The 27,092-nt window shown below is 36.1% G+C and overlaps 2 protein-coding genes across 2 annotated transcripts; one reads left to right on the forward strand and one right to left on the reverse strand.

The window, feature by feature from the left end:
- The first annotated feature begins 1,087 nt into the window (after positions 1 to 1,087).
- On the forward strand, positions 1,088 to 4,922 carry LOC127433937 (myosin regulatory light chain 2B, cardiac muscle isoform-like). Its single transcript, XM_051686315.1, has 7 exons — positions 1,088 to 1,156; positions 1,740 to 1,826; positions 2,111 to 2,186; positions 3,704 to 3,808; positions 4,022 to 4,100; positions 4,231 to 4,279; positions 4,700 to 4,922. Exons 1-7 carry the CDS (start codon positions 1,154 to 1,156, stop codon positions 4,802 to 4,804), a joined length of 504 nt encoding a protein of 167 aa, XP_051542275.1. The 5' UTR covers positions 1,088 to 1,153; the 3' UTR covers positions 4,805 to 4,922.
- A 136-nt stretch (positions 4,923 to 5,058) lies between these two features.
- Positions 5,059 to 27,092, reverse strand: LOC127433936 (collagen alpha-1(XXVI) chain-like). The gene is made up of 14 exons (XM_051686314.1): positions 26,769 to 27,092; positions 25,529 to 25,651; positions 25,083 to 25,186; positions 12,066 to 12,127; positions 11,843 to 11,972; positions 10,729 to 10,836; positions 10,499 to 10,633; positions 9,753 to 9,833; positions 9,611 to 9,654; positions 9,261 to 9,323; positions 9,083 to 9,118; positions 7,550 to 7,594; positions 7,400 to 7,475; positions 5,059 to 7,071 (listed from the first exon to the last, which is right to left on the reverse strand). The coding sequence occupies exons 1-14, from the start codon at positions 26,924 to 26,926 to the stop codon at positions 6,965 to 6,967; spliced, it is 1,272 nt and encodes a 423-aa protein (XP_051542274.1). The 5' UTR covers positions 26,927 to 27,092; the 3' UTR covers positions 5,059 to 6,964.

Raw genomic sequence — 27,092 nt, forward strand, 5'->3', positions numbered from 1 at the left:
GCATTAACTATTGTTAACAAATGGAACCTTATTGTAAAGTGTTACCAACAGAATAAATAATTATCTAGCAACAATAAATTAAGAATGCAAAAATAAAATAAAAAGTAACTAGACTGTTAAATTTTATCAAGACAAACTATGATGATAGCTTGGCAAAGCCTTGTCAAACAGACAGACAGAGAGACAGACAGACAGATAGATAGATAGATAGATAGATAGATAGATAGATAGATTGACTGATTGGTTGAAGGTCTTATGTTTGAAAGTTTAGCACACTTGTGTTTTAAAAGATATAGCACTCGAAGTCAGAACAGTCTGAAGGTCTGTCCCAAGTCTAGTGGAGGTAGCTTTAAAGCTCTAGGAAGGGTTACAATCATACATTTTGGTCTAGGTTTAGGGATTTGGGGGGAAAAAAATTAAACAACTAAACCAAGTCTGTAGAATAACAGTATGTTGGCTTTGTCAAGCCAACACAACGAAGCAATGCACAACCAATGCAAGTCTGTAGCCCACTGGAGCTTACTGCACAGTCTCAACTGCACACAATCACATTTTCATAAAGTGGCGTCTGCTTTCTCAGATTAATGTACCCTGAATGTTTGATTCTACTCCAATGTAATTGCTTTATAAATTCCCACATTCATTCTTTATGAATTAATTTGGTCGCCTGACCCTGTCTACATTATAATCTCCCTGGCTGGTCTTGTACGCTGGTCAAAAGTATTTTTAATGATCACTAATATAACAGAGCATCAAATCATTAAGAACATAATCCCTGTAGTGAAGACATTGCATCAACATTTGACCCCAATGCATTGTTGTGAGAAGCTGCCCGGCATCACACTGTTCTTTAAATGATACATTAGCTGCGTAGAGGAGTCTATGGGGGTTAGGACTCTTTAAATGATCCTAAGATAGCCCTCACACTCTGATCAGATCACCTAGCATCTGTCTGTAACAATGAGTGGGGGGTGACAGGGTTGGGTAGTGCTCTATATGGGAAGTATTCTTGTGTTGTGCCTCCTCCTTTGTCTAAACATAGAACAGGTGGGCTGTCAAGCCAATTGTGCCAATATATAGCCAGAAAATGACAATTTCTGAGTGTCCCTTAAGCTTTTGAGACCAAGAACACAGTACAGAGAAGCTCTTCACAATGGTAGGCCTGCACCTCTTTACATTGTCCTATCTTGACATGGAAATGTCAAGTGTTTTTGCATTTAACTGAAATAGGTATTCTGGTAGCATTTCAATTTATCTTGATCTTTCTCATAAGAGCAACCTGATATTTAATTTCGGAAAGGGTTTTCAGTAAGTTTAAACTAACTGAAGCGCTAAGTAGATTTGTGGCATTTCTGACTAAATGCAACTAGACCAGCTGAAATTCATAATGTACTTGTTTCTGATGGAGCGTATTCAGGTAAATTGGGACACATTTGGACAATCATCTCAATGTCAAAAAGAGGCCCAATTTACTGGAATTCACCCCACATTTTGTGCCGTAGAGTAGATAAGAAGTATTTTGTTTATAATGCTACAGTATGATATTATAGCTCAATTGTAAAATCTTTTAAATGGCTTTTAGCTCTGTATAATTAAGTAAAAACAAGTTTATTTGTTCTGGTGTGCTCATTTTGTAAGAGTGTGCTTTAAAATTGCAAAAAATAAATAAATAAAAACAAATAAAAACAGCAATGTAAATGCAGAAAAAAATACTGAAATCTTTTTGTTCTGATTCACAGGCACCAAAGAAGGCCAAGAAGAAGGAAGCAGCTAGCTCCAATGTGTTTAGTATGTTTGAGCAGTCACAGATCCAGGAGTTTAAAGAAGTATGCCCATTTTAAGTATTTCCTTAATAAAACATTATCATTTTGCATACGCTTTTATCCATCGTGTGTATTCTCTGAGAACTGAACCATTGACCTTGATATTGCTAGCCAAGCACATACTCTACCAGCTGAGCTACAAGAGCTCAAAATCATTTTACAAACTATAATTATAGCATATTTTGTGGTAATTTTCTTGTGATATTTGCCTCTGTAAGGATACATTCATGGTTCTAAAATAATTTCAGTTGATAAAGCAGATCCTTGTTGATGTAATGCTTTTCTAGGCTTTCACCATCATGGACCAGAACAGAGATGGCTTTATTGACAAAAATGACCTGAGGGACACATTTGCTGCTCTCGGTGAGTAAAGCCCCACTAAATGGCTGGTGTAGGGTGTAAATGCCTGATCTGATCCTTCAAGATGTTTATCCTCTTGAAATGACAGAAGCAATGGTTAAATTAAAGTGGCCCCTTAAGTACCATGTTGAATGTGGTGAAGCCTAAATGGCCTCTTAACATGTACACACTGCAAAGTTTTGGGAGTGACAACCGCATTTAAATGCGTGACTGAATCCACTAAATTACCATATCATTCTATGTACGGAATACAAGAGAACTCACAAAATTTTAAAGATTGACAAGTGACAACCATAGCAATGTTTCAAAATAAAAAGGATGACACTAGTTTAACCCATTTACAAGGCTAAATATTATCCACCAGAGGCATAGTATCATCTGGCAATGTTTAGCAACCTGCCGTCGATAGAGTCGTTATTTTTTGATTTTGCGCACTCTCACTAAGTCATCTAGAGGCCTACATGAAACTATTTGATGACTATAAACTGTTCAATATATGTAAATGTCCAATTTAAAATAAGATTTATGTACAAAATATACTAAATTATTTGTTTCCTGGCCCCATAATCCAGTCTAATACGACTTTAATTACATTGTAACAATGTTTTAAGCATTATGTTTTAAAGGAATAGTTCACCCAAAAATTTTAATTCTATAATAATTTTCTCACCCTCATGCCATCCCAAATGTGTATGACTTTCTTTCTTCTGCTGAACTCAAACAATGATTTTTATTAGAATATTATAAAAATCTCTGCTCTGTAGGTCCATACAATACAAGTGAATGATGACCAAAACTTTGAAGATCACATAAATACAGCATAAAAGTAATCCATATGTCTCCATTGGTCAAATCCATGTCTTCAGAAGAAATATGATATGTGTGGGTGAGAAAAAAGATCAATATTTAAGTCCTTTTTACTGTAAATCTCCACTTTCACATTCTCCTTTTGTTTTTGCTGATTCACATTCTTTGTGCATGCCACCACCTACTGGACAGAGAGGAGAATTTATAGTCAAAAAGGACTTAAATATTGATCTGTTTCTCACTCACATCTGTCATATCACTTCTGAAGACATAGATTTAACCACTGGAGTTGTATGGATTAATTTTATGCTGCCTTTGGACCTTCAAAGTTGTGGCCACCATTCACTTGCATTGTATGGACCAACAGAGCTTAGATTTTCTTCTAAAAATAATTCTTTGTGTCATCTGGGATGGCATGAGGGTAAGTAAATGATGAGATAATTTTTATTTTTAGGTGAACTATCCCTTTAACAACATATTTGTTTCCAACTTTCCATCCATTTATACTGTCTCTATTTCAGTTGCAGCTTGCAATGAACTTTGGAACCACTTTGATTTTAATTCAAAAGAAAAAACTAAGAAGTTTTCAATTTTAGTGGGTTTGAATTTAGTACAGTGTGCATTGAAGATCTGTGAATATTACAGCTAACTCTCACTCCATTTGAATGATCAAAGGAAATTAATGTATATCTCTGTATGTGTGTGTTTGGCAGGCCGTCTCAACGTGGGCAACGATGAGCTTGATGAAATGCTGAAGGAAGCCTCTGGCCCCATTAACTTCACCGTCTTTCTCACCATGTTTGGAGAGAAGCTCAAAGGCAAGAATCAGATTTATCAGCATTGAAATTATAATCATGCTAATGAGGTGTAAATAGCAGGAAAAGCCCAGCAGAGACAAGGCGCACTGCATACTTACATTGTATGAATTAGTTTAGCTTGTATAGGACCATATTTGAGTAATTTTAGTAACAGGCTAAGCAAACTGTTGGCTTCACTGCTGTAACATCTGTCAACATTTCTGTCACCAATAGGTACAGACCCCGAAGAGACAATTCTCAATGCCTTTAAGATCTTTGACCCAGAGGGTACAGGAATCCTTAAAGGAGAAGAGTAAGTGAATTCCTGTGATTAATTTTTTTTTTCCACTTGATAATAAATAAATAAATAAATAACCATTTTCTTTCAAATGTACATTTAACGTATTGTTTTGACCTCAGTTTCCTATCTTATCTTCTCAAAGGATCAAATATCACCTCATGTCCCAGGCAGACAAATTTACAGAGGCTGAGGTAATACATGTTTCTTTCTTCTTTGAGGGATAGTTCCCTAAAAATAATGTCATCATTTACTCACCCTCATGTTGTTCCAAACCCACTTTCCTTCCCTCACACAAAAGGAGATGTTAGGCATAATGTTAGTTTTAGTCACCATTCACTTTCATTGAATGGAAACAGATGCAATGGAAGTGAATGTTGACTGAGGCTAACATTCGGCCAGGCACAGTAATATAGGTCTGAAACAACATGAGGGTGAGTAAATAGTTACCTAATTTAGATTTTTGGGTGAACTATCCCTTTAAAAGCAGAGGCACAATCAAACCTGTCTAGTATGGTGTCTGTTTCATTTAAGTTTTATAGATTTGATTCAAAAGATCTTAAAAGTGCATTTTAATCACAATCTATTTATCAAAACTTTCATTTATCTGGCAGGTTAACCAGATGTTCACAAACTTCCCCTTGGATGTGGCTGGTAACCTGGACTATAAAAACCTGTGCTATGTCATCACCCACGGAGAGGATAAAGAACAGGAGTGAAAACTACATTTCCCATGTTTCCCATGTTTACCCATGTTTGTTTACTGTGCATTTGTATGTTGTCTTCCTCTAAGCTCTGTATCTGCCTTTTGTCAATAAAGAGATAAAAAAAAACAAAGTCTATTCACTGATGTTTTTTAAAAATAATGCAAATTATGGTTTTGATTTGCTCAAATACAGTCAACTAAACAGACATAAGATGATTTTTTTTCCTACAAAATTTTATTTACAAAAGAAATAAATCACAAAGATAAAGCACAAAATAAGCAATCAGGTTTTGTCTTAATATACAACATATTACCGTGGGAAATGTCTGACCGGACACTCAGGATACTTAATTCTTCTTTCTTAATAAAGATTCTGAGATTCTGAAAGATTTCGTTCCCTCCCAAGGGGTTTACAAAAGCTCAACTGCAACAATAAGCTTAAAGCCACACTGGCGTGTTGAACAGTGCACTGTGAACAAGGTCAACATGGCCTTTTGTGTCTCAAAGGCTATTCACTTCAGCCCTATTAATAGCAGCCCTTGGTGCATTCTGCCATTTTGGGTTTTCAACGAGTCAGTGATAGGCTTTATGAATGAGAACAGGTGAGCTAAGGTGTAAACACATTTTATTGTGGTGGACATTGCACTTTCTAAGCAGACAAGGGCCAAATTTGGTTTTAAAGTTCCTATTCTATTTTTATTTACAGTAAGCTTTGAGCCATGGATTGTGTTTATACAAAGCCACAGCTGAGACTGCCGATAATTCTGTGCATGAGGTCATCGTAGGTCATCCATCAGAACACAAAAGGAAATGACAAGAAAAATGCTTGCTGTTTTATGTTCGCTGGAGAGTTGCAGTTTCTATGAAAATACATGCTACTTTAAGTGTGGTATAAAATCATTATCCAAAACAAACTCATAAAGCTAATTATGAAGAAAATAGACTCAGTGTTGGGTAGTAATCCACTACAAATTACTATTATTTCTCTAAAATTTTAATCAGATTACTTTACTAATTACTTAACTGAAAAGTAATCACATTACTAATTACTTTACTTTTACGTTACTTTCTTAAACACTTTTCCGCTCAAGTTATTTTTATTTGTATAGCGCTTTTCACAACACACATCATTTCAAAGCAGCTTTACAGAAAATTATGCTTCAACAGAAAAAGCTGTAATATAGTAATGTCTCTGAGTTATAATAGTGCGGTTTAAAAAAAAATAAAAAAAAAAAACTAAATATGATTGTACATTGTGCCTTAAAATAAATAATAGAAAATAATTATATTTATATAGAGACCCCCAGTGAGCAAGCGTAAGGTGACCCAAGAAATTCAAAATAATGTCTATATTTCTTTCTTGTTCATTGTTACAGACAAGGCACCTCCTTCTTGTACTCTTGTACTTAAAAGTAATTAAATTAATTGAATTACAGTAACTGTAATCTGATTACAAGAATTTAAAATGTAATGCATTACACTACTTTTTTTGACTAAAAAGTAATTAGATTACAGTAACAAATTACTTTGTAATAGGATTACACCCAACACTGATAATAGTGTCAAGAATGCTACTTTTTGTTTGGTTTAAGAACCTTAAATTGCTTTTCCAAATCACTATTTTTTACCAATTGCACAAAACTGCACAGGCACTTAAAGGGACAATTCACCCAAAAATGTTAAATTCTATCATCATTTACTCACCCTCATCTTGTTCCAAATCCATATGACTTTCTTTCTTCCATTGAACATAAAAGGAGATGTTAGGCCTCAGTCACCATTCACTTTAATTGTATGGAATAAAAAGGGTCATCAACATTCTTCAAAATGTTCCCTCTTGTTTTTTGGTGAACTAACCATTTAGGACAAGTAAAAAATTTATTGCCAACAAACATTAAAACAAGAGTACATAAAGATTAGGAAATAAAAAAGATCAGTGCCACTCTAAAACAAATGCAGAATTACCTATTTCAATTAGAATTTAAACACAAATCCTATGAATGGCTTGTGAAAATCCACCCTCAATCCAGTAAATATGACAAATACTGTATATTGAGGGATATGTCCTTCAAAAAAACAGACATAAGATAGAGGCCTTTCAGTGGTCGCTCTAGTGGTCACACTTGTTTGTTATTCTCTTTTCACACCCAACAGGTTCCAGCTACTCTCAGTCTTAGATAAGAGGAGAGGATGGTTGGCCAGGTCCAACACTTTTAGCATTGCCTGTTGGCATGAAATCTGCCAGAAGATCTATTCCAGAACCAGACTCCAACAGAGTATCTGGGCAGTGTGACAAAAAGAAAGACACTTGAGCAATCTTGTGCATATATGAAAAAATAAAAGCAAATGGCTATGCTTACAGTATATTTCTGGTGTTCTGATGTCATTTTTATTCTTAAAAGCAATCTACCCCCATCCCATCTCAATCAAAAACACTATTCTAAAAATGTAATACATGCTAACCTCTCTGACAACAACTCTAACAACTATAAACGTTTGCCATGACATCATAAATGCAGACCAATGGTACTCAGGAATTCAAATACGCCTCTCTCTAGATAGAACTCATTGCGGGAGATCTAAACTGATATTCATCCAATATTCTCACCATGAATCCCAATCATATGTTCTAGAATAAGAAGCCTCTCCGCCAGAATTTTCAGAGCCTCTCTTAACTGCTGTACCTGCAAAATGGGCGGGACTTTAGCTTGTGTCAATCAATTATTACAACTGGACATCCAAGTTTTTTGGGCCATACCTCTCCTTGAGTCTCTCCTGGCTCACCTTTAGGACCTGGAACACCCTATTCACAATATAAAAAAGAAAAAAAATTCATTATATAAATGTATATATAATTTTATCTTTAAAAACATAATGAAATAATAATGATTAATTATGTTTTAATTATTAAGACTTATGTATTAATCATAATAATAATAATAATAAGATATTAAAATAAAAATGAAAAAATTAATAATTTAACCCTTTAAGCTCGGATGGGCCCTTAATTACTACATCTTGACCAACACAAAATAGGTATAATTTCAAAGCTTAGAAGCTGTACTTTACAATGCATGTAGGCATTATGATCAAAACTGAACAAGTGCTTTGAAATTTGCAGACAAATCAGAAGTGTTCCGTTTTGATAATTTATGAAAACATTTGCACTGTACATACTTTTGTAATCAGTAAAAACATCAAACTCATCAAATAGCCATGTCTCATATGTTGTTGAACAGCTCTCAAAAAGTAGAATACAACCAGCCTATTTGTTTTACTCAGAGATAAAAATATTGTGAGTAATAGCTAAGTATATGTCTTTGACATTTATGTTTCATGTGAACAGGTGTTGCTTATATGCCGCGTTTTCACTTATAACTTCACAAAAAATAAACAGAATATAAAATATCACATACTGTTACTTAGAGGAGGATTATCTTTAAAACGAGCCCACACAAAAGGTAATCGTATGCATAGATCATTAGATAATTGACATGAAGCACAATGTGCACAATGAGCACATAGCATCTGGATATCTGGCAACTTGCAATCTGGCTTAAAACATGTTAGCTTTCTTGGATCAGATGACATCACCGGAAATGATGTAGCGTCATGGAATGCTAAACCAATTGGATTGGGTTCAGATTGATGCAAAAATCATCCATATTTGGGCAGAGAGGAGATGGCACCAAGTGCATGACACAGGCTCAATGATGCAGACTCACTGAGTCAAAAGGCACTCATTCTGTGAAATCTCATTGCTAAAATCATGTCTCCATGCTATGCAAACCTTTAGTCACTGTTGTGTTTGCATGTGTAATTAGTTCTTATATAGAGTTATTATGTTTTATTTGTTTGAAGAGGCTTTTGGACACTTTGAGACGTTTTTGTACACTAGGATAAATTATTTTTGTAATGCTTTAACTTTTGATTGCTTTGTCGTATCAACACAAAATATTACTCACAGTTGACATGATTGGAAAAAAAATAAGAGCAGTTTTTCAGAGCCACCTTATTTACACCCAGATATATATAATGTCAAATCAGAAAAAAAAGAAAAAAAAGTACAATTTTGTGTGTGATTTTTCAGCAATTTCTTAGGCTGAGAGTCTTAGAATTTATCATTACAAAAATTGAGTTGAGATATTGAAAATTATGTTTTCTTTACAATAATACCAAACACTTGACCCCATCTAGTTATAAGCCTTTAATTTGGGGTATGCCACTGAAATTAACACCAAAAAGTACACTTTGTTTGCTAATCAAAATGCAACCCATAGTGTGCACTAACAGGCTCTCCTTGTTTTCCTGTGAGTCCAGATTGACCCTTTGAAAAGAGAGAGAAAACATTTTTGTTCAAACTGCAAAATCTATAGGATTTCGTTTGTCTAAATATAGTTTTTTTATTTTTATTTTTTATTTTTATTTTTATTTTTTGGAAGTTTTATTCATGGAGTCAGTTTACTCACTCTTTCTCCTGGATCTCCTTTGGGGCCCCTGTCCCCTGGCTTACCTAACAGGCTTAGAGCAGTCTAAAACAAATGTGAATCAGTCAATATATTGTGTTCTATGCTTTGCACATCCACACATATTGTCCAGTTATTTATTTTTCATGTTACATGATACATTACTTTAGATAGTGTAAGATCAAATTTAGAACCCAAAAACTTGCACAGCACGTATACAAATTAGCAAGTTAAATGACATCTTAGGGATGCTATTAAAAAAAGAGCTACCAAAGCATGGTATTATGATAAAACCAAAGTGTTACAGTGAAATCTTATGCTTCAATGCATATATAACTTTAAATATGTCCTACGTTTTTTCCAGGGGCACCTGGGCGTCCAGGTGGTCCAGTGGGCCCTGTAAAATAAGTGTGGACTGATGTGTGGTAAGGGGTGGGGGCTAAAAAGGAAAGGTTGCATGCACACTTTTGTGTATGCTATGATATTCTGTTGTACCTGGCGGGCCAGGTGGGCCTGGGGGCCCAGGGGGTCCGAGAAAATTCTGGTCACGATAGGCAGGGAGGTCACCATCCTCATCTGGAACATTTAAAACATGGTGACACAGCTGTGAAAATAATAATTAATCTGATGTCATGCTCAATATCTGATCAACAGACTCTCCACAGGATAAGCATAAAAAAAAAAAAAAAAACAAAAAAAAAAAACAAAAGGAAAAGGAAAATAACAAGGTTTGAAACTTTTTAAGCTACTGCACCCCAGTGTTCCTCAAAGGCATCTCTACGGAGGTCATCTGTACAATGTAACTTCAGTCGTAACAATTTGATTTGAGCAGCTGTTTTGCTGTACTATTCAGTGAGGATCTGGTGCTCAGGTTCTGCTTTAGGTTATCCAGATTCATGCTGTTGCATAGACAGCTAACAAATGACTCTGATTAACTGCTGACAGACAGAAGCCAACCAGACCCTTAAACTGAGCCAGAGCTCTGAGTGGCTTGTCAAAGGCAGATGCTACAATATGTAAATGCTGCCACCTTGTGGTCTTTTCGAGGGAAGCATACAAATAGTTGACATTGTTCTCCCAAAGACTGTCATGATGGATGTAATCATTCATTTAGTTATTCTTTCACACTCTGTTTCAATTTATTATTGATTCACACGTATTAAGTAATGTAACTGCAAGTAATTAAAAGTAAGTATTTCATTGAAAACATCTAGACAGTGAATGTGGACTATCGTACTTACACTGGGCATGCTGTCTCGCCGTTAATGTGAAAACATCTCCCCTGATGGAGAAGGGAGAAGATGCAGCAGGCCCTGGAGGCCCAGGTGGCCCAGGAAGGCCTCTCTCTCCCGGGGTCCCTTGTGGCCCCTGCAACCCTGTATTAACCAGATGTAAACTGGAGGGCTCTATATGAGCGAGAACATATATGTTTTAATTTTCAAAATCAAAGTAAATTGAAGTCTTTTCTTACCTGTGGGTCCAACAGGTCCAGGTTTCCCAGTGAATCCTGTCTTTCCCAAAAGTCCAGGGGGCCCAGGGGGACCTGGGGGCCCCATTGGCCCTGGTTGTCCTCTTGGTCCTGGAAATAGAAATAAACCAGTCTAAATATGAAATATTTACTCAAATATTCAAAATATTATGTACTGAGGACCCTAAACTCTATGTTGATATTATTTATAAAATTTTGACAATGCTATATTTAATTCTAGTATGGATAGTTTAGTAATACTGGATCTTAAACAGATAGTTCACCCAAAAATGACTCTCCCTCATGCCATCTCAGATGTGTATGAATTTCTTTCTTCTGCTGACACAAACAATGATGTTTAGAAGAATATTTCAGCTCTGTAGGTCCATACAATGCAAGTGAATGAGTACCAAAACTTTGAAGCTCCAAAAAGCACAAAAAGGCAGCATAAAAGTAATCCATACAACTCCAGTGGTTAAATCCATGTCACCAGAAGAAATGTGATAAATGTGGGTGGGAAACAGATCAATATTTAAGTCCTTTTTTACTATAAATTCCCCTCCCTGCACAGTAGGTGTCGATATGAATGAAGAATGCGAATTGCCAAAAAGAAAAGAAGAAGAATGTAAAAGTGAACGTGGGTATTGATCGTAAAAAAGGACTTAAAAATTGATCTCTCAACCACACTTATCATATCGCTTCTGAATATATAGATTTAACCACTGAAGTTTTATGGATTACTTTATGCTGCCTTTATGTGCTTTTTGGACCTTCAAACATTTGGTACCCATTCACTTGCATTGTGAGGACGTACAGAGCTGAAATATTCTTCTAAAAATCTTTGTTTGTGTTCAGCAGAAGATAGAAATTAATACACATTTGGGATGGCATGAGGGTGAGTAAATGATGAGAGAATTTTCATTTTTGAGTGAACTATTCCTTTAAGTCAATAAACTGAAAATTGGGTGAAAATTAAAAACAATTTGTAAGTGTATGCAATCCAGCTAAAATCCAGTAGATAAATATCCTATGTATGTATTAATGGATACATAGTATGAAAGCTTACAACGGTGTGAAATGGTGTACCCTAGTTAAACATAAATGATGTCTGTCTCACCTGGTTGGCCAATGGCTTTGGGTGTTATGGGTGAGGGGTGGGGCCTGTCCACCTCATTATCAGCTGTTCTCTCAGGTGATTGGTTGGATAAGTGGAGAGGCGGTGCCTCTGTATTTTTTAGTAACATAATCTGTTAACAAAGTGAATTCTTATGTTCACCATTTCAATTTAGCACAAATGTCACTGAATAAAACAAGAGGTGACCTACTTTTCTGTATCTTACCTGAGCTTCAATGACACTCAGCCGCCCATTGATGTCAGCATAGCCAGTGCAGTTCATGCACTCTGAAATGAGGAATACAAAAAAGAGATGTTTAGAAGTGTGGTTTGACAGCAAAGAAAGAGAGGACTTTTCCACCATTAAAAGTGATACAACACAACGTGAATGGATTAAGCAAATGTTATAAATCTTTCAAGCATCGGTTGTGTCATAACTCACATTTACCTGTATGATCTTTCAGTCTAAAAACCTACTTAAGGGAGATTTTTAAAAAATTAAATCGGTTTTTGCCATATTAAAATTGTTGGTTAGTGAAAGTGGTAAATAGAACTGATCCTAGTTTGTTATGTGATGTTCTGTCTTAAGTTAACTTTACAAAGACACATTCATACTGTACTTAAAACTCCTTCCAGAGTCAAAGACTTGTATTACAAAATGAAATCAATCCCAAAACCGCAGTGTGAAACCAAAACAACAATCGAATGCTCAGCGTTGCTATGGGAACGATGAGAACTTGGTGGTAACACACTTAATGAGTGCAATCATATCTTTGGTTGACATCTCTCCCTTGGGTAGAATAAGGAACAGGAAAACCAGACCCTGGCAAGCTGTGGATTTCCATTTGCATGGAAAGACAGCGAAGGGGAAAACATCTCACTCTGGATTCCCCCGAAAATCCTCCCTTTCCCTTTGGAGGGTTGTAGAGTAAAGAATGCCTTCACAGCATGGAGCAGGGTGAAGACAACCACAAGGTGCTGGAGGTCTCCTTGGAGGAACAGCAATCTTCCAAGACAGCCGAGTCTTTGGAATTTTAATGCATGAAATGAGAACGGCCGTTGATGAATGGCAGGTGATTCCTCATTGGTGAAACTTAATATTGGAAATGCAATACTGTTATTTTTAAAACTTGGTGTTGATGTAAGTAGAAAGTCAACTTTAGGACAAAGTGCAACAACAAACACAAAGTAAAAGTGTCTCACAAGCTATGACTAAACTACTTCGTAAAAAATAACATTATCATTTGTATAATTAATTTTTGGAGTTCTAGTTTCAGTCAACCAGACATTTGCAGCATCAAGAACTTTATCATCTGACATTCAGTTGACTTATTCAAGACTTACGGCCACAAGCATGTGTCATCAAAGGACACTTTGGATCCCAGACCTTATGAAGGCACATTAGCTTATTTAATGAAATGAGAAGGAACAAATTTGTCTTTCCGTACCACAGTTTACACATATAACAGAGTGAAAATATTTACATGCCTCTGTTTTGCTGGGTCAAATGCCATAAGGACTGCATTAAAGGTGATGTATTTATGTTTATTCAGTGTTAAAGTACTTGAATTCAGCTGTGACGAGGAGGAGGGCGGGGCCAGGCCGTGAATACGCACGCCTGGCCCCCAAACGGGCTAATCAGCTGAGGAGAGGGATAATTGCTGTGGAATGCGGCAGTTCGGGAGAGAGAGAGAGCCACATGCAACTGCCATGTGTGTGTTTATGTTGTGTGTCTTTTTAAGTTCTTATTAAATATTATTTTGACTGTTCAGCCAGGTCCCGCCTCCTCCTTTCCCAACCTTAACCTTGTTACATTGGTGCCGAAGCCCGGGAAGGAGGAGGGATGCGCTGTCGTGGAGTCCTCGCCACTACTATCCACTGCTAGTCGCTGCTGGCCGCCTGAACGCGGAGGAACGGCCACCATCCGCAAGGGGAGGAGGGGCTCGCTGCCGGCCGCCTGGAGCAGTGGAGCCTCTGCCAGGGGCGGAGGAGCTCCCTACCGGCCGCCAAAACACGGAGGGGCGTTCTATCCGCCAGGGGTCGGAGGACTCGCTCTGGTTTGCCCGGGGAGGAGTGGCTGTCGTCCGCCAGAGGTTGTGGAGTGGCTGAGGGCCGGGCGACAGCATATCTGGGCGAACCAGGTTATTCCTCTCTCTCCTCTCTCTCTCTCGCTGTCGTTCCACTTTGCCCTTTCCCTCTCCTCTTTTTCTTTTTTTTTTCCTCCCCTCGTCCCACTCCCCAGCCCTAGAGAGGTGGGGAGAAGCCTGCCGGCAGGCGGGGCCAAAATAGATTAAATAAAATTAAAGTTAATTTCACACATAAAAACGAGAGAAGTTGAAGTGCAGTTAAAATGCAGATAAAAACTAACAATAAATAAATACAATAATATTAAAAAATAAATAAATAAACTAAAAAAAAATACAATTCCTCTAAGTTAGTTTAGTTAAAAACCCACTTAACAAATAAATTAATACATTTCCTCTAAACGGGTTTACTTAAAGGAATAATTCACCCAAAAATGAAAATTTGCTGATAATTTAGTCACCCTCAGGCCATCCAAGATGCATCTGCTCATTGGTAAGGTCACGTGTCACGTGGAGGAGGACTCAGGAATTGCGTCATTGTTTTATTATTATTTGGAAATTATTAATTATATTATTTTATATTGTTTTTAAATTGATTTGGACTGTTTTGGTTTGTAAACAATGACGCGCTTCCTGACTCCTCCTCCACGTGACGCGTGACCTTACCAACAAGCTTATGTCATCACTCTCATGAGCGCGCGTCACAGGAATATACGGAAGCGAACATTTGTAGTTAAAAAGTATATAAGTATTGTTTTTTTTCTAAAAATAATCAATCGTTTGTGTTCAGAAGAACTTTATTTGTCAACTGGAGTCGTGTGGATTATTTTGATGCACCCTAAATATGCATTTTAGCCCGTCAAAAAATGGAGGACATTCACTTGCATTGTTTAGAGGAGGAGGCCTGAAATGAAATCCTAAAAGTCTTAAATTCTGTTTTGATGAAGAAAGAAACTCCTTTAAAAACCCATTTAACAAATAACTAACTAAATAAATACATTTCCTCTAAATGGGTTTAGTTAAAAACCCACTTAACAAATAAATAAATTTAAAAAGACATTTCCTTTAAATGGGTTAGTAAAAAATAAATTAAAAAAATTAAAATTATATATATATAGTTAGTTTAGTTTAAAACCCACTTAAATAAATAAATACATTTCCTTTAAATCAGTTAAGTTAAAAACCCACTTAACAAATAAATTAATACATTTCCTCAAAATGGGTTTACTTAAAAACCCTTTTAACAAATAAATAAAAAAATTAATTTCCTCTAAATGGGTTTAGTTAAAAAAAAATCCTCTTAACAAACAAAAAAACAAACAAATAAATACATTTCCTCTATGGGTTCAGTTAAAAAACCAAATAAATAAATAAAGTGGATTTAGTTCTGCGGTATTTATTTTGTAGGGTCTCCATGGCACTTGGTGATGTATGTTGGAAGCTTGTCTGCGAGTTAAACTGCAGTTGAAGTTTGGCTGACTATGCAAACACAAAATGAAATGTTCAGCTGTTTGACGGTTCTCTTCTCCTCGTGCCTTGGCCGTTATGCACATGGAGCTATAAAAATATGCAGGACTCTGCTGGAGAATAGACTGCTCTCAGATCAGTGGACAGCTCAGTGTTTGGCTATTCTGGAAACACCCAAAGGACAAGCCGTAAAGAGGAGAAAGTCTCTATCATCTTCACAATGAGATCTGCAGACACTGGACTCCTATGCTTTTTGCAGATGTAAAGAAGGGTTAAAGCTGGGCATTTTTGGAACTAGTAGCAGCAGAAATTTATTAGAACTGGCATGGTTGTTAAAATGATGCTAACACATTGCACCACAAACATAGATGATGTATCTATGTACCAACCCAAAGTGCGACTCAAGTCTTAGTAGAAGTACAAATACACAAATCACAGATGTACACACACACATGCACGGACCACATTGAAAATCCACACCCATTAACAGCATTCTGGCAGAGACAGATGGGGTTTTTCAGGGATTATGAAGACACTCGTGTATGCTCTCTTCTGTATGACTACACTGTTTTTATTGGTTTATTGGTAAAATACAACGCAATGGTTTTAGACAGAAGAACTGGCATTAAAACGATAGTTCACCCCAAAATGAAAATTCTCTCAACATTTACTCACCCTCAAGCCATCCCAGATGTGTATGACTTTAACAGAACACAAACAAAGATTTTTAGAAGAATATCTCAGCTCTGTTGGTCCTCACAATGCAAGTGAATGGGTACCAACATTTTTTAACTCATAAAGGCATCATAAAAGTAATCCATATGACTCCAGTGGTTAAATTCATGTCTTCAGAAGTGATATGATGAGTGTGGGTGAGAAACAGATCAATATTTAAGTCTTTTTCTACTATCAATCTCCACATTCACTTTCACATTCTTCTTCTTTTGTTTTTGGCGATTCACATTCTTCATGCATATTGCCACCTACTGGGCAGGGAGGAGAATTTATAGTAAAAAAAGGACTTAAATATTCATCTTTTTCTTGCCCACACCTATCATATCACTTCTGAAGACATGGATTTAACCACTGGAGTCATATGGATTACTTTTATGATGCCTTTGTGTGCTTTTTGGAGTTTAAAAATGTTGGTACCCATTCACTTTCATTGTGAGGACCAACAGAGCTGAGACATTCTTTTAAAATGTTCGTTTGTGTTCAGCAGAAGAAAGAAAGTAATACACATGTGGGATGACATGAGGGTGAGAAAATGATAAGAGAATTTTCATTTTTGGGTGAACTATCCCTTCAATGGTACGACCAGATCTACAGATTATGTGTAATTGTGCATCATTAACCTATATTACAATCGTTGACTATCTAAACAAGTGTTATATTAGCCAAATAGTATCTACAGTTTATCTGCTTTCAATAATCTGAACATATGCATTGCAACATCACTTTCTATATCACATCAGGGTTTTGGCTAATTATCATACAATATTACTGCAAGTTATCCCGATGAACAGATAGACCTGTTTCATAAACCTCACTGGCATTTCCATCTGTGCTCCACCACAATAATGAGATGATCTCAACCGCTACAGGCAGCTGACGGGACTTGAGCACACACGTCCTCATCAATCATGTGGTACCACACCACAGAAGTCCCGTTTTCCCACACTCTATAGCCACTTACACAGCTAGGGGTTCTGATCCCGATCTCAATCTAAAGGAATTTGTAGAGCAGGTGATAGACTTGAACCTCTGCCAGGCCTTCTGGAAACCCGGTATGGGGGTAGTAAGAAAGGCAGCTGGAGCAGATATAGGCTATATACATAGAGATCAGATCCCAACCAGGGGCACCGGGTAGTTCTAATATTCAAGCCTTTACAATGATAGGAACTGTTCCCATGGAAGACTAAATATCTGCTCTGCCACATCTCTACAAAGAGGCCTCTTGATTAGAGAATACAAAAGTGTTGTTTCCTTTATTCTACACTGTAACAATGCATTATCAGGTAACCTAAAATATAGAAATAGATTCTTGAGATAATAATAGCTGGTTACCACATTTTTCAGGGTAACATCAAGGAGGGCTTGTATAAAGTACCCAATCATCATACTTAAAGGAATATTTCGGGTTCAATACAAGTTAAGGTTAATCAACAATATTTGTGGCATGATGTTGATTACCACAAAAAATAATTTAGACTCTTCTGACCTTTTCTTTATAAAAAGCAAAAATTGAGGTTTTAGTGAGGCATTTACAATGGAAGTGAATGGGGCCAATTTTTGGAGGGTTTAATGATCTGAAATGTGAAATGTGAAGCTTATAATTTTATAAAAGCACTTACATTAATTCTTCTGTTAAAACTCATGTATTATTTAGTTGTAAAGTTGTTTAAAACATACTTTTTACAGTCGTTTTAGGTTTTGGGGTTTGTTGACATTGCATTGTCATGGCAACGAAGTTGTACAATTTACTATAACTTTACATAGAAAAGATTAGTAAGCAGTTTTATCACACTAAAATCATGTTAACATGCATATTGTTTTTGTCTTTTGGCTATACTTTTGAAATGGAGTATTTTAACATTTACAGCTTGACCCCATTCACTTCCATTGTAATGCCTCAAGGACGTTGAGTCAAAATAAATTTTTGTTGTAATCAACATTATGCCACAAATGCTGTCGTTTGAGCTTAACTTGTATTAAACCTGGAATATTCCTTTAAGTAAAAGTATAGATACCTTTATGAAAACTTCATTCAGTGAAAAAAGTGATAATCTGCAATTATTACCTCAGGGATCTATTACTTCTTGATCTAACCCATAAAAATAACTTTTGTTGGTGTAACCTCGTTTGTCAGGTAAATTCTGTTAAATTAAATACAATTTTTGAATGTAATAAAACCTAAATACCTTAGTTCACTGGTTCATTAAGGTAAATGGATTTGGCATATATATATATATATATATATATATATATATATATATATATATATATATATATATATATATATATATATGAAAAATAAATAAATAAATAAATAAATAAATAAATAAAACTTAAAGTAGATTCTTGTGGTCATTTCATTTGTTCCACCTTATATCTGAGAGTTCCTCTCCAGTGACAATTGGAATACCGTTTTGAGACAAAGGATCTTTAACAGCTGTCGATCCCAGCTGCAATGACCCTCCCAACAGCTTGCACTACTGCATTCCTTGAAGTCTACTCCAAAGCCTAACATGAAGCTATATTTCTTACACATCTTAGACATAGAGAGGAACTGGCCTTAAAGGTTAAGCATGTAATTTCTGCACCCAAACGGAAATTTGCTAAAATAGCTATTGTTTTCTAACAGGCTTCACAAACACTCCCCTTGTCTTCCATTGGTTACCAAACAGATAGTTCCACCCCAAACTCATGTCATTGCTTGAACCGATGTTTCTATGTTGGGCTGCTCCAACTCAAATAAACAGAACAATCTTTTGATGGAAATGAACCAAAAAATGGCTTACTTATACTTGTTTCTGCATAATGAGCTGGGACATGAGAAAATATTTTAACATCGGCATATCACATTTAATATATGAGGAATGCATTAGTGCATAAAAGAAAATTATCCCAGGGAGGGACAGCAACAACCATTCCAGCATTTTGCTGACTAATTTTATGGAGGGGGAAAATCTTCATCTGGAGTGCATTAATGAACAGTTAAGTTTATCAAATTGGTTTCATTTACAGTAATACAAGACACAATTTCCCATTCTGATGTCAGTGCATTGGTATGAGAATTTATGACACTGTACATTCCTGCAAAACAAAACATTACTAACGTGGTTCAACATGACCTCAGCTAGTTTCACAGTTTCCCTTAACACAATTCTCAATAAGTGTCAGACATTCAACATTCACTCCAAGGGAGCAGGAATCAGTGTCTTATTGCATTTCTGTTTACAGAAATAAACTTTTCATTGTGAGAGTTGGCTTGTCTGGATGTAGAAGACAATATCTTCCTAAGGGTAATTAGACATATAGTGGCCCCAAAAGTATTTGGACACTCAAGTCACACTTAAAAATCTATGAATGTCATTGCATTAGAATTTAAAACCATGTGGCATCTGCAAACAAATGATGCTAGACATTTTCTAAGAACTAACTTCACTTTTCTGAGCCATTTAATCCAATGACTTTCAACCAGCTAATGTTAAGGTCACTTTAAGTGGATGTATGAAGTCATATCCCTTCAAGTTTAAACAGGTGTCCATGCAGAATAAGCACGCAAAATATCCAAATACTTTTTGTCTTAATTTTGGACACTATACCTATTGTTTTATCATTTCAAACCTAACAAACTTCTTATTGTGAAATGTTTTGCTTGAAAAGTGTTATCTTTGTTATAGTGTTATAGTGTTATCTTTCTTTCAAATAAATGACACTTGGTTTTATACACAACACAAATGTTAACCTAAAAAATGTTTCTTGTGGTAACATCTAAATTAAAGGAATAGTTCACCCAAAAATGAAAATTCTCTCATTATTTACTCAGGTGTATATTTGACTTTCTTCTGCAGAACACAAACAAAGATTTTTAGAAGAATATCTCAGCTCTGTACGTCCATACAATGCCAAACTTTGACATAAAGTCAGCACAAAAGTGATCCATAAGACTCCAGTGGTATAATCCACGTCTTCTGAAGCGTTGCAATCGATTTTGGGTGAGAACAGACCAAAATGTAACTCTTTTTTCACTATAAATCTTGCCACTAGGCACAATCATGATTTCAAGCTTTATTGCACTTCCTAGTGATTGCTGCATGTGCATAGCGCTAGATGGCTCTAGGAAGTGTAATCGAGCTTGAAATCATGATCGCCAAGGAGACTTTAGATTTAAAGATTTATATGAGAAAAGTGAGATACATTTTTCTCTGTTCTCACCCAAAACGAATAGATCACTTCAGAAAACATGGATTCAAGCACTGGAGTCTTATGGATTACTTTTATGCTGCCTTTATATGCTTTTTGAGCTTCAAAGTTTTGGACTCTGTTGAATTGCATTGTATGGACCTACAGAGCTGAGATATTCTTCTACAAATCTTCGTTTGTTCTGCAGAAGAGTGAAAGTCATACACATCTGGAATGGTATGATGGTGAGTAAATGATGAGAGAATTGTCATTTTTGGGTGAACTATCCCCTTGACTGCTTTTATTTATGTCAAACATATGATCACTAAATCAACCTGAATACATTAGGTTACAACAAAACTAATTTTAAGGGTTAGATCAGGTAGAAATAGTTCCTTAAGTTAACAATTGCAAGTTACCACTTTATACAGTGTACTTTGTTATCTAATGCAATGACATTCATATATTTCAAAAGTAACTTAAGTGTCCAAATACTTTTTGGGGCCACTGCAGCTTTCTCCATTTGGCCTCATTACAAATGATAACTGGAAATGTCGGGATTACAGACAGACTGACTTTGTAAGTTGAGCTCTTTCACTGTGAGTCACAATCTCATGCCATTAAGGCCCAAATTCCAAAAATATGTTCTTAAATAAGCCAAACACAGAGGGGACAAAGACCCAGGGGATCGGCAGCCTCAGGCTGAAGCTATGAAGACTGATGTGAGAAGGAAGAAGAGAGGGACGGAGAGTGGAGATTTCTGATTTATTTACCATGTCAGAGATCATGGCACCCTTGGACTTGACCCAAACTAAATCATCCACATCTGACGGGATGATCTGAAAAAAGACACCACAGACAGGCCAGTATGTCTGCTGTGGTGAGGGAAGGGAGCTCATTAAACCATCTCTATCTTAAAAAATAAAATAAATTAGGAATGTGTGTCATGGGTAAATTATCCTTACTGGGTCATAAACTCTTTCGAATCATATGACCTCTACCACATCTAACTGTGCTGTGCCATATCACAGTATTGATTCATTTCCCCAATTCAAAATATGTTCTTCCAGCTATTTATTTCAGCATCAATAAAATGTATTTACCCATAAATGAAAAGGCCCAGAGCAGTGCTGGTTCTAATTATGCTAATCCTACCAGGATTACAGTAAAGTGAATCAGTAGTGGTATGAGTAACTGTAAGTGTAACTGTGGTATTATGAGATGGCATGATAATGTTTCAAGCATTTCATCTGTGTTATGTTAGGCAGAGTTATCTGGTACACCAACATGATTAAGTCCTTAAGGATATCTTCATGATTTTACATCCAAATACATTTTTGAATATGATGTATTGACTAATTAGGAGCAGTGTTGGGTAAATTCCTCAAAATAAGTAATCCACTACAAATGACTAATTACTTCTTACTTAAAGTTTTACCAGATTACTTTACTGATTACTTCATCTAAAAATTAATCACATTAATAATTATTTTACTTTTAAGCTACTTTCTAAATCACTTTTCCTAGAAAAGTTTTTGTTTTTCTGCTCAAATTCAAAATTTCTATATTTCTTCCTCATTCATTGTCGCACACCCTTCAGCTGTCACAGAAACGCTAACAGATGTAAATATGAATTAATATTATAAATGTATTATACATATTACTTTAGCGCAAGTAATGTACTTAAAAGTAATTACTTTAAAAGTCAGTAACTATAATCTGATAACAGGAATTTAAATTGTAATGTTACTCTACTTTTTTGATTAAAAAGTAATTAGTTTACAGTAACTAATTACTTTGTAATTGGATACACACTGATTAGTAACACTGATTAGGAGTGATAGGATACTTATGGAGCTTTTTATTGCTCAGATGTGGCTCTTTCATAAATCAAGAGACTTAAAGGTGTTTAAGTGTTTTTTTCACGGAAAGGTATGCAAAAAAAAAATCATACTCCCTGAAACATATCACCGAAATAAGTGAGATATCTCACCGGTCTCTGTGACAGCTCTAGACTTTATAAACAGCAAACAAAAATGTGTCTGCGGGCCGCGGTCTCGGACGCTTTCTGCCTGTCAATCATTTTGCATGTTCTCATAGTGTTGTAGTTGCAGTGAATTATTGAGACTTAATGCCATATTCTGATTTCTAATTTGTCAGTTGAGGGCACTATTTCGCTACTGTTGTGTTTGACAACCATGGGAACATGCTTTGTTTCTCAACCTCAGTGGTTTTTGTGAAAAAAGATTGTGCTCAGTGATGTCATACATTGGCAGTTAATGGTGACTATCTCTTCAAGTTTCAAAAGAACACAAAAGTATAATTCAGAAGTCTAATAAATTATTATATGAGACTCATGATTGTTGTAAAAGCATACGATAAGGTTTTAGGGAGAAACAAACTGAAATCTGAAGTATTATTTAGTGAAAATGTTCACTGACCATTGATCTCCTGTGCGCATTCATGATAGTGCACGAGAGCAACTGTTCACGCAGCGCCCTCACGACGTTGGTGTGTTTAAGCGAAAAATAATTTTGTTTATCTAAAAACAGGTCCACCACAGCGATAGCGACAACAGAACACAACACAGCTGCACAAAAAACAGAGAACAGAACTTACTAAACATGTCTAAAAAGTTTTTAGTCGAAGAATTGATGCATTTCTATGCCCAGCCTTATTTTTTGAAAGTTTTTGGACCGGTGCCAGTTCACAGTGGACGGAGTTACCTGCGCAATGCCGAAAATAGAAAACAAGCGATGATAGAATGTACCGTCGCTCGTCACTGCTGGTCAAGACAAAAACACTGATTACCATAGAAAAGATACCTTTTATCACATGTCATTTGCCCTCAGTTTAGGACACGGTGTGACTGTGGCTGCCTGTAGCCTCCGCTATGTTTCTGTTTGATTTACGAATACTCCATTTAAAAAAATATGGCTGGGCATAGAAATGCATCAATTCTTCGACTATGAACTCTTCAAACATGTTTAGTGAGTTCTGTTCTCTGTTTTGTGTGCAGCTGTTTTGTGTTCTTTTGTCACTATCGCTGTCGAGGACCTGTTATTAGATAAACAAAACGAGTTTTCGCACCAATGTCACAAGGGCACTGCGTGAACTGTTGCTCTTGTGCCCTATCAACAGTCAGTGAATATTTTCACTAAATAATACATTAGATTTCAGTTTGTTTCTCGCCAAAACTTATCGTATGCATTCATAACCATCATAAGTCTCATGGAATAATTCATTAGACTTCTGAATTATACTTATGCGTTCTTTTGAAGCTTGAAGAGGTAGTCACCATAATCTGCAATTGTATGACATCACTGAGCACTGTATGACTGTGACATCACTGACATTTTTTCACAGTTACTCCCTTTGTGTTAAGAAAAAGAAAGAAAGTCATATGGGGTTATAACAACACAGGAGTGAGAAAACAATGACTGAATTTTCATTTTTGGGTGAACTAATCCTTCAAATATAAACTCTGTGTCAGATGTTCTAAAACACCTTCAGAGAAATACAAATATAATCAACTGAAATGCAGTAAGAGTAATTAGCTATAAAATTAATGTGGATTTCATAGCTCAGATAATTAGTCTTGGAAGATTTTTGGTCTTTGATTAGAAATACTTCAGATCATATTGAAATTTCCGAGTTTTAATTGCAGACTTCAGAATCTTGGCACATTTGAGCACAGTTTGAGATAGGAGACACATATGAGATTTCTGGTGTCTTTTTCTCGAGAGAAGCAGAAGACTTTAGACAAAGTCTAAATATGCTCTCTATTTAATCTCAATGTTGCTTAGGAGTAACAATTGAGAAGTCAAAATGATAATGAGATTTAAAATTGAGATCTCATTTATGATTCATTTTTATTTGTTTTTAATTTTTTTGTGGGTTTACGGCATGTATTATAAATCTATAAGAAAATGTTCTATGTTTGTAGTCATCATGCAACCCATAAAGCATTTTCTCAAGGTATACATGTGTATAAACATGTTTATGGATGTTTTGCTCTAAAGTACTCAATGCTCATTTTGCATCTCAGCATCCTGGGGGAAAAAACATTCAGAAGCTATATAATTATGACACAAATCACTGTGAGAGCTCACCCAGATGCTTTATTCCCACAGTCACACCAGCTGTTGTCACTTACTCTCACACCCACACAATGAATGTCAGGGATCTTTTTCTGGTTGCTAAGGGACTTTAATTTAAAAAAAGAATCACCCATTAAGACATATGAATTATGTGGCTGCCCAAAGTATAATAACATGGTTTTGAAATAATGAGGTTATAGCTTATTTCTATGGATCTCACAAAATGAACACAAACATTCTTCAAACCCAAACTTCAAAAGCATAACTAGATTTTTACATATTCTGAAGAAAATGTGAGTGGTGCACTCGCCGCCATGGTGCGAGGGTGTTCTGGGTGGTTGCTAGGGCTGTGCTAGGTGGTTGCTTAGGAGGTTGTTAGGTGATTGCTTATTGTCCCAAGTCAAAAGTCTCTATTACTGTATATTCTGGTCCCTAGATGTGACTTATATCCCTCCTTCAATGTAAGTCCATTGGATTGTTTTTTGCAGTTTTATCATCTGCCAGGCAAAAATCACAAGTCTGAATGCCTAAGCAAGCACCACTAATAATGTCTGACATATTTATTGTTTTACTGTAATGAACTAAATCTGATCTACATCTAACAATTGCTTTGTCTCAGTCATTCAAATGTAGTAATATTTAAGTGAACTTATTTAAGTGAATTAGAGAAATGTACTCCCTTACCCTCTCTGCAGTCTTCCCCATGGAATCCTGGACAGCAGCGCCATTCCAGTGAAGTGATTTTCCTGTAGGTCACTCTGTACACAGGTCTCATCAGCGTTCTGTAGCTGGGAAAATACAGAAAGTCAAAACACACACAGAGTTTGTGAACCGTAGTCCAATATCAGTTACTTTAAAAATGAATAACAATATATTAAGTAATAGTTCACCCAAAAATGATAATTCTGTCATCATTTTCTCACTCTCGATTTATTCCAAACCTGTATGACTTTCTTTCCTCCATGGAACAAAAGGAGATGTTGGGCAAAATGTAAGGGACTGACCGCCTCATCTCCTTTTGCTTTCCACTGAAGAAAGACAGTCATATGGGTTTGGAACAACATGAGGGTGAGACAATGAATTTTCATTTTTTGGAAGGGAAATAATTAAATAATAAATTTTCTTCATACCTGATGAGGTTTGAACACGGCCCAGGCCAGCGGCAACTCTGAAACAGTCGCTGCACAACAGTCTCTGTCCCATTGTGTGTCTGGCATGAAACGGTCTTCTGTACTGTGTACTGGCACCAGTTCCTAGTTCATTCCATGACAATGAGAAACACCAGAGAATACAATCAGATTAGAAGGTCAAGAATCCAATAAAATGAATCCATGGGGCTTTAGAATCAATTTCCACCCCTGAAATGAATGTGCAAAATTCTATGCATATGTGACTGAGACAATTAGCCAATGAAATCATCAAGCTGGACTGTATTAAATATTGCAAACCATATGTACCCAACAGTCGTGAGCCAGAAAAACAGTTGTGGATCAAATATCTTTTAACGGACAGAATAAAAATAGATAGAATAAGCTAAAAGGCACAGTATTTTTATACATATTTTTTCTTTATTTTTTAATTACTTTTTGGTACACAATTTAAAACAAAGAAAAAAAATTAATTCAGTAATATAACCACGTTGATAATTATAAAAAGAAAAGAATAAACAAACAGACAAAATAGCACCAAGAAAGGAAATACACAAACAACAAAAAATCCAACAATAACACATTACATTACATTCTTTGATTTGTGCATAGGAGTCAGCAAAATACAGCCTGTTCCACAGGAGACCGTGATTTATTTTCTCCAGACATTCATATATCACCCAGAAGCGTCTGACAGACGTTCTTGTAGAACACTCAAACAAGTCAAACAGACTTTTAACCATATGTGAGACTGTGTACGTTTGTCTTTCTAAAATCAATCTGGGAAACTTCACATAAGTCTCAGTTGATTCAAAATATTCCAGGATTGTGACCTGCCACTGGTTGTTTCATTGTTCATGTCATCATTCTTCATTTATAAGTCTTCACTCTTCACAGGACAGACAGTGATGAGGCCTGACTAGACAACTGACACCCAAAGCTCTGCATATGTCTACATAGATAGATGTAGTTGTCTATGTCTAGACAGATAGATGTCTAGATGGATGGATGGATAGATAGATAGATAGACAGACAGATAGATGATAGATAGATAGACAGACAGACAGATAGGCTACAACTTTAGTTCATTGACTAAACTGGGGCAATAAATCAATCTGATGACATCATCTAGAGATACTTGAGCTTGTTCAGTTAATCTCTGATAAAAAAGACAAACACATTAAGAGTAAACAAACAGACATTAGAAAGTGATACTCTTTACCTGTTGAGTGTGTTTGCTCCAGCAGGGGGGCGTCCCGTGCTGTGTTCTGATACTGTGCGCTGCAGTCTCACAGGAACCTGATAAATAACAGCTGATGCTTTAAAAAGACTAAACGAAAACGTGAAGATGCAAAGAAGTTTTAAAAGTCCTTCACGCATGGTCCGATGTTAAAAAGGTTTATGCTGATCAGACGTGCTGTTTTTGCTTTAAAGTGGACAAAAACCTGAATGAATTGTTGAGAGACCTGACAGATGAGGAGAGCTTGTCTACAGTGTCTGGAGCACAACACTATCTGCTCTGCATCTGGAGTAAAACACTGACTGT

This window comes from Myxocyprinus asiaticus, chromosome 43 (genome assembly GCF_019703515.2).
Source record: "Myxocyprinus asiaticus isolate MX2 ecotype Aquarium Trade chromosome 43, UBuf_Myxa_2, whole genome shotgun sequence".
NCBI lineage: Eukaryota > Metazoa > Chordata > Actinopteri > Cypriniformes > Catostomidae > Myxocyprinus > Myxocyprinus asiaticus.

Excerpts from the sequence above, each read along its gene's own strand:
- LOC127433937 (XM_051686315.1), top strand. Across the intron at positions 1,827-2,110 it reads AGATCCAGGAGTTTAAAGAA|GCTTTCACCATCATGGACCA; the intron begins GTATGCCCATTT and ends ATGCTTTTCTAG. Across the intron at positions 4,280-4,699 it reads ACAAATTTACAGAGGCTGAG|GTTAACCAGATGTTCACAAA; the intron begins GTAATACATGTT and ends TTTATCTGGCAG.
- LOC127433936 (XM_051686314.1), bottom strand. The coding sequence starts at position 26,926 with ATGCGTGAAGGACTTTTAAAACTTCTTTGCATCTTCACGTTTTCGTTT. Across the intron at positions 25,652-26,768 it reads GGAGCAAACACACTCAACAG|GAACTGGTGCCAGTACACAG; the intron begins GTAAAGAGTATC and ends GGAATGAACTAG. Across the intron at positions 12,128-25,082 it reads TGGGGAAGACTGCAGAGAGG|AGTGCATGAACTGCACTGGC; the intron begins GTAAGGGAGTAC and ends TCCTCATTTCAG.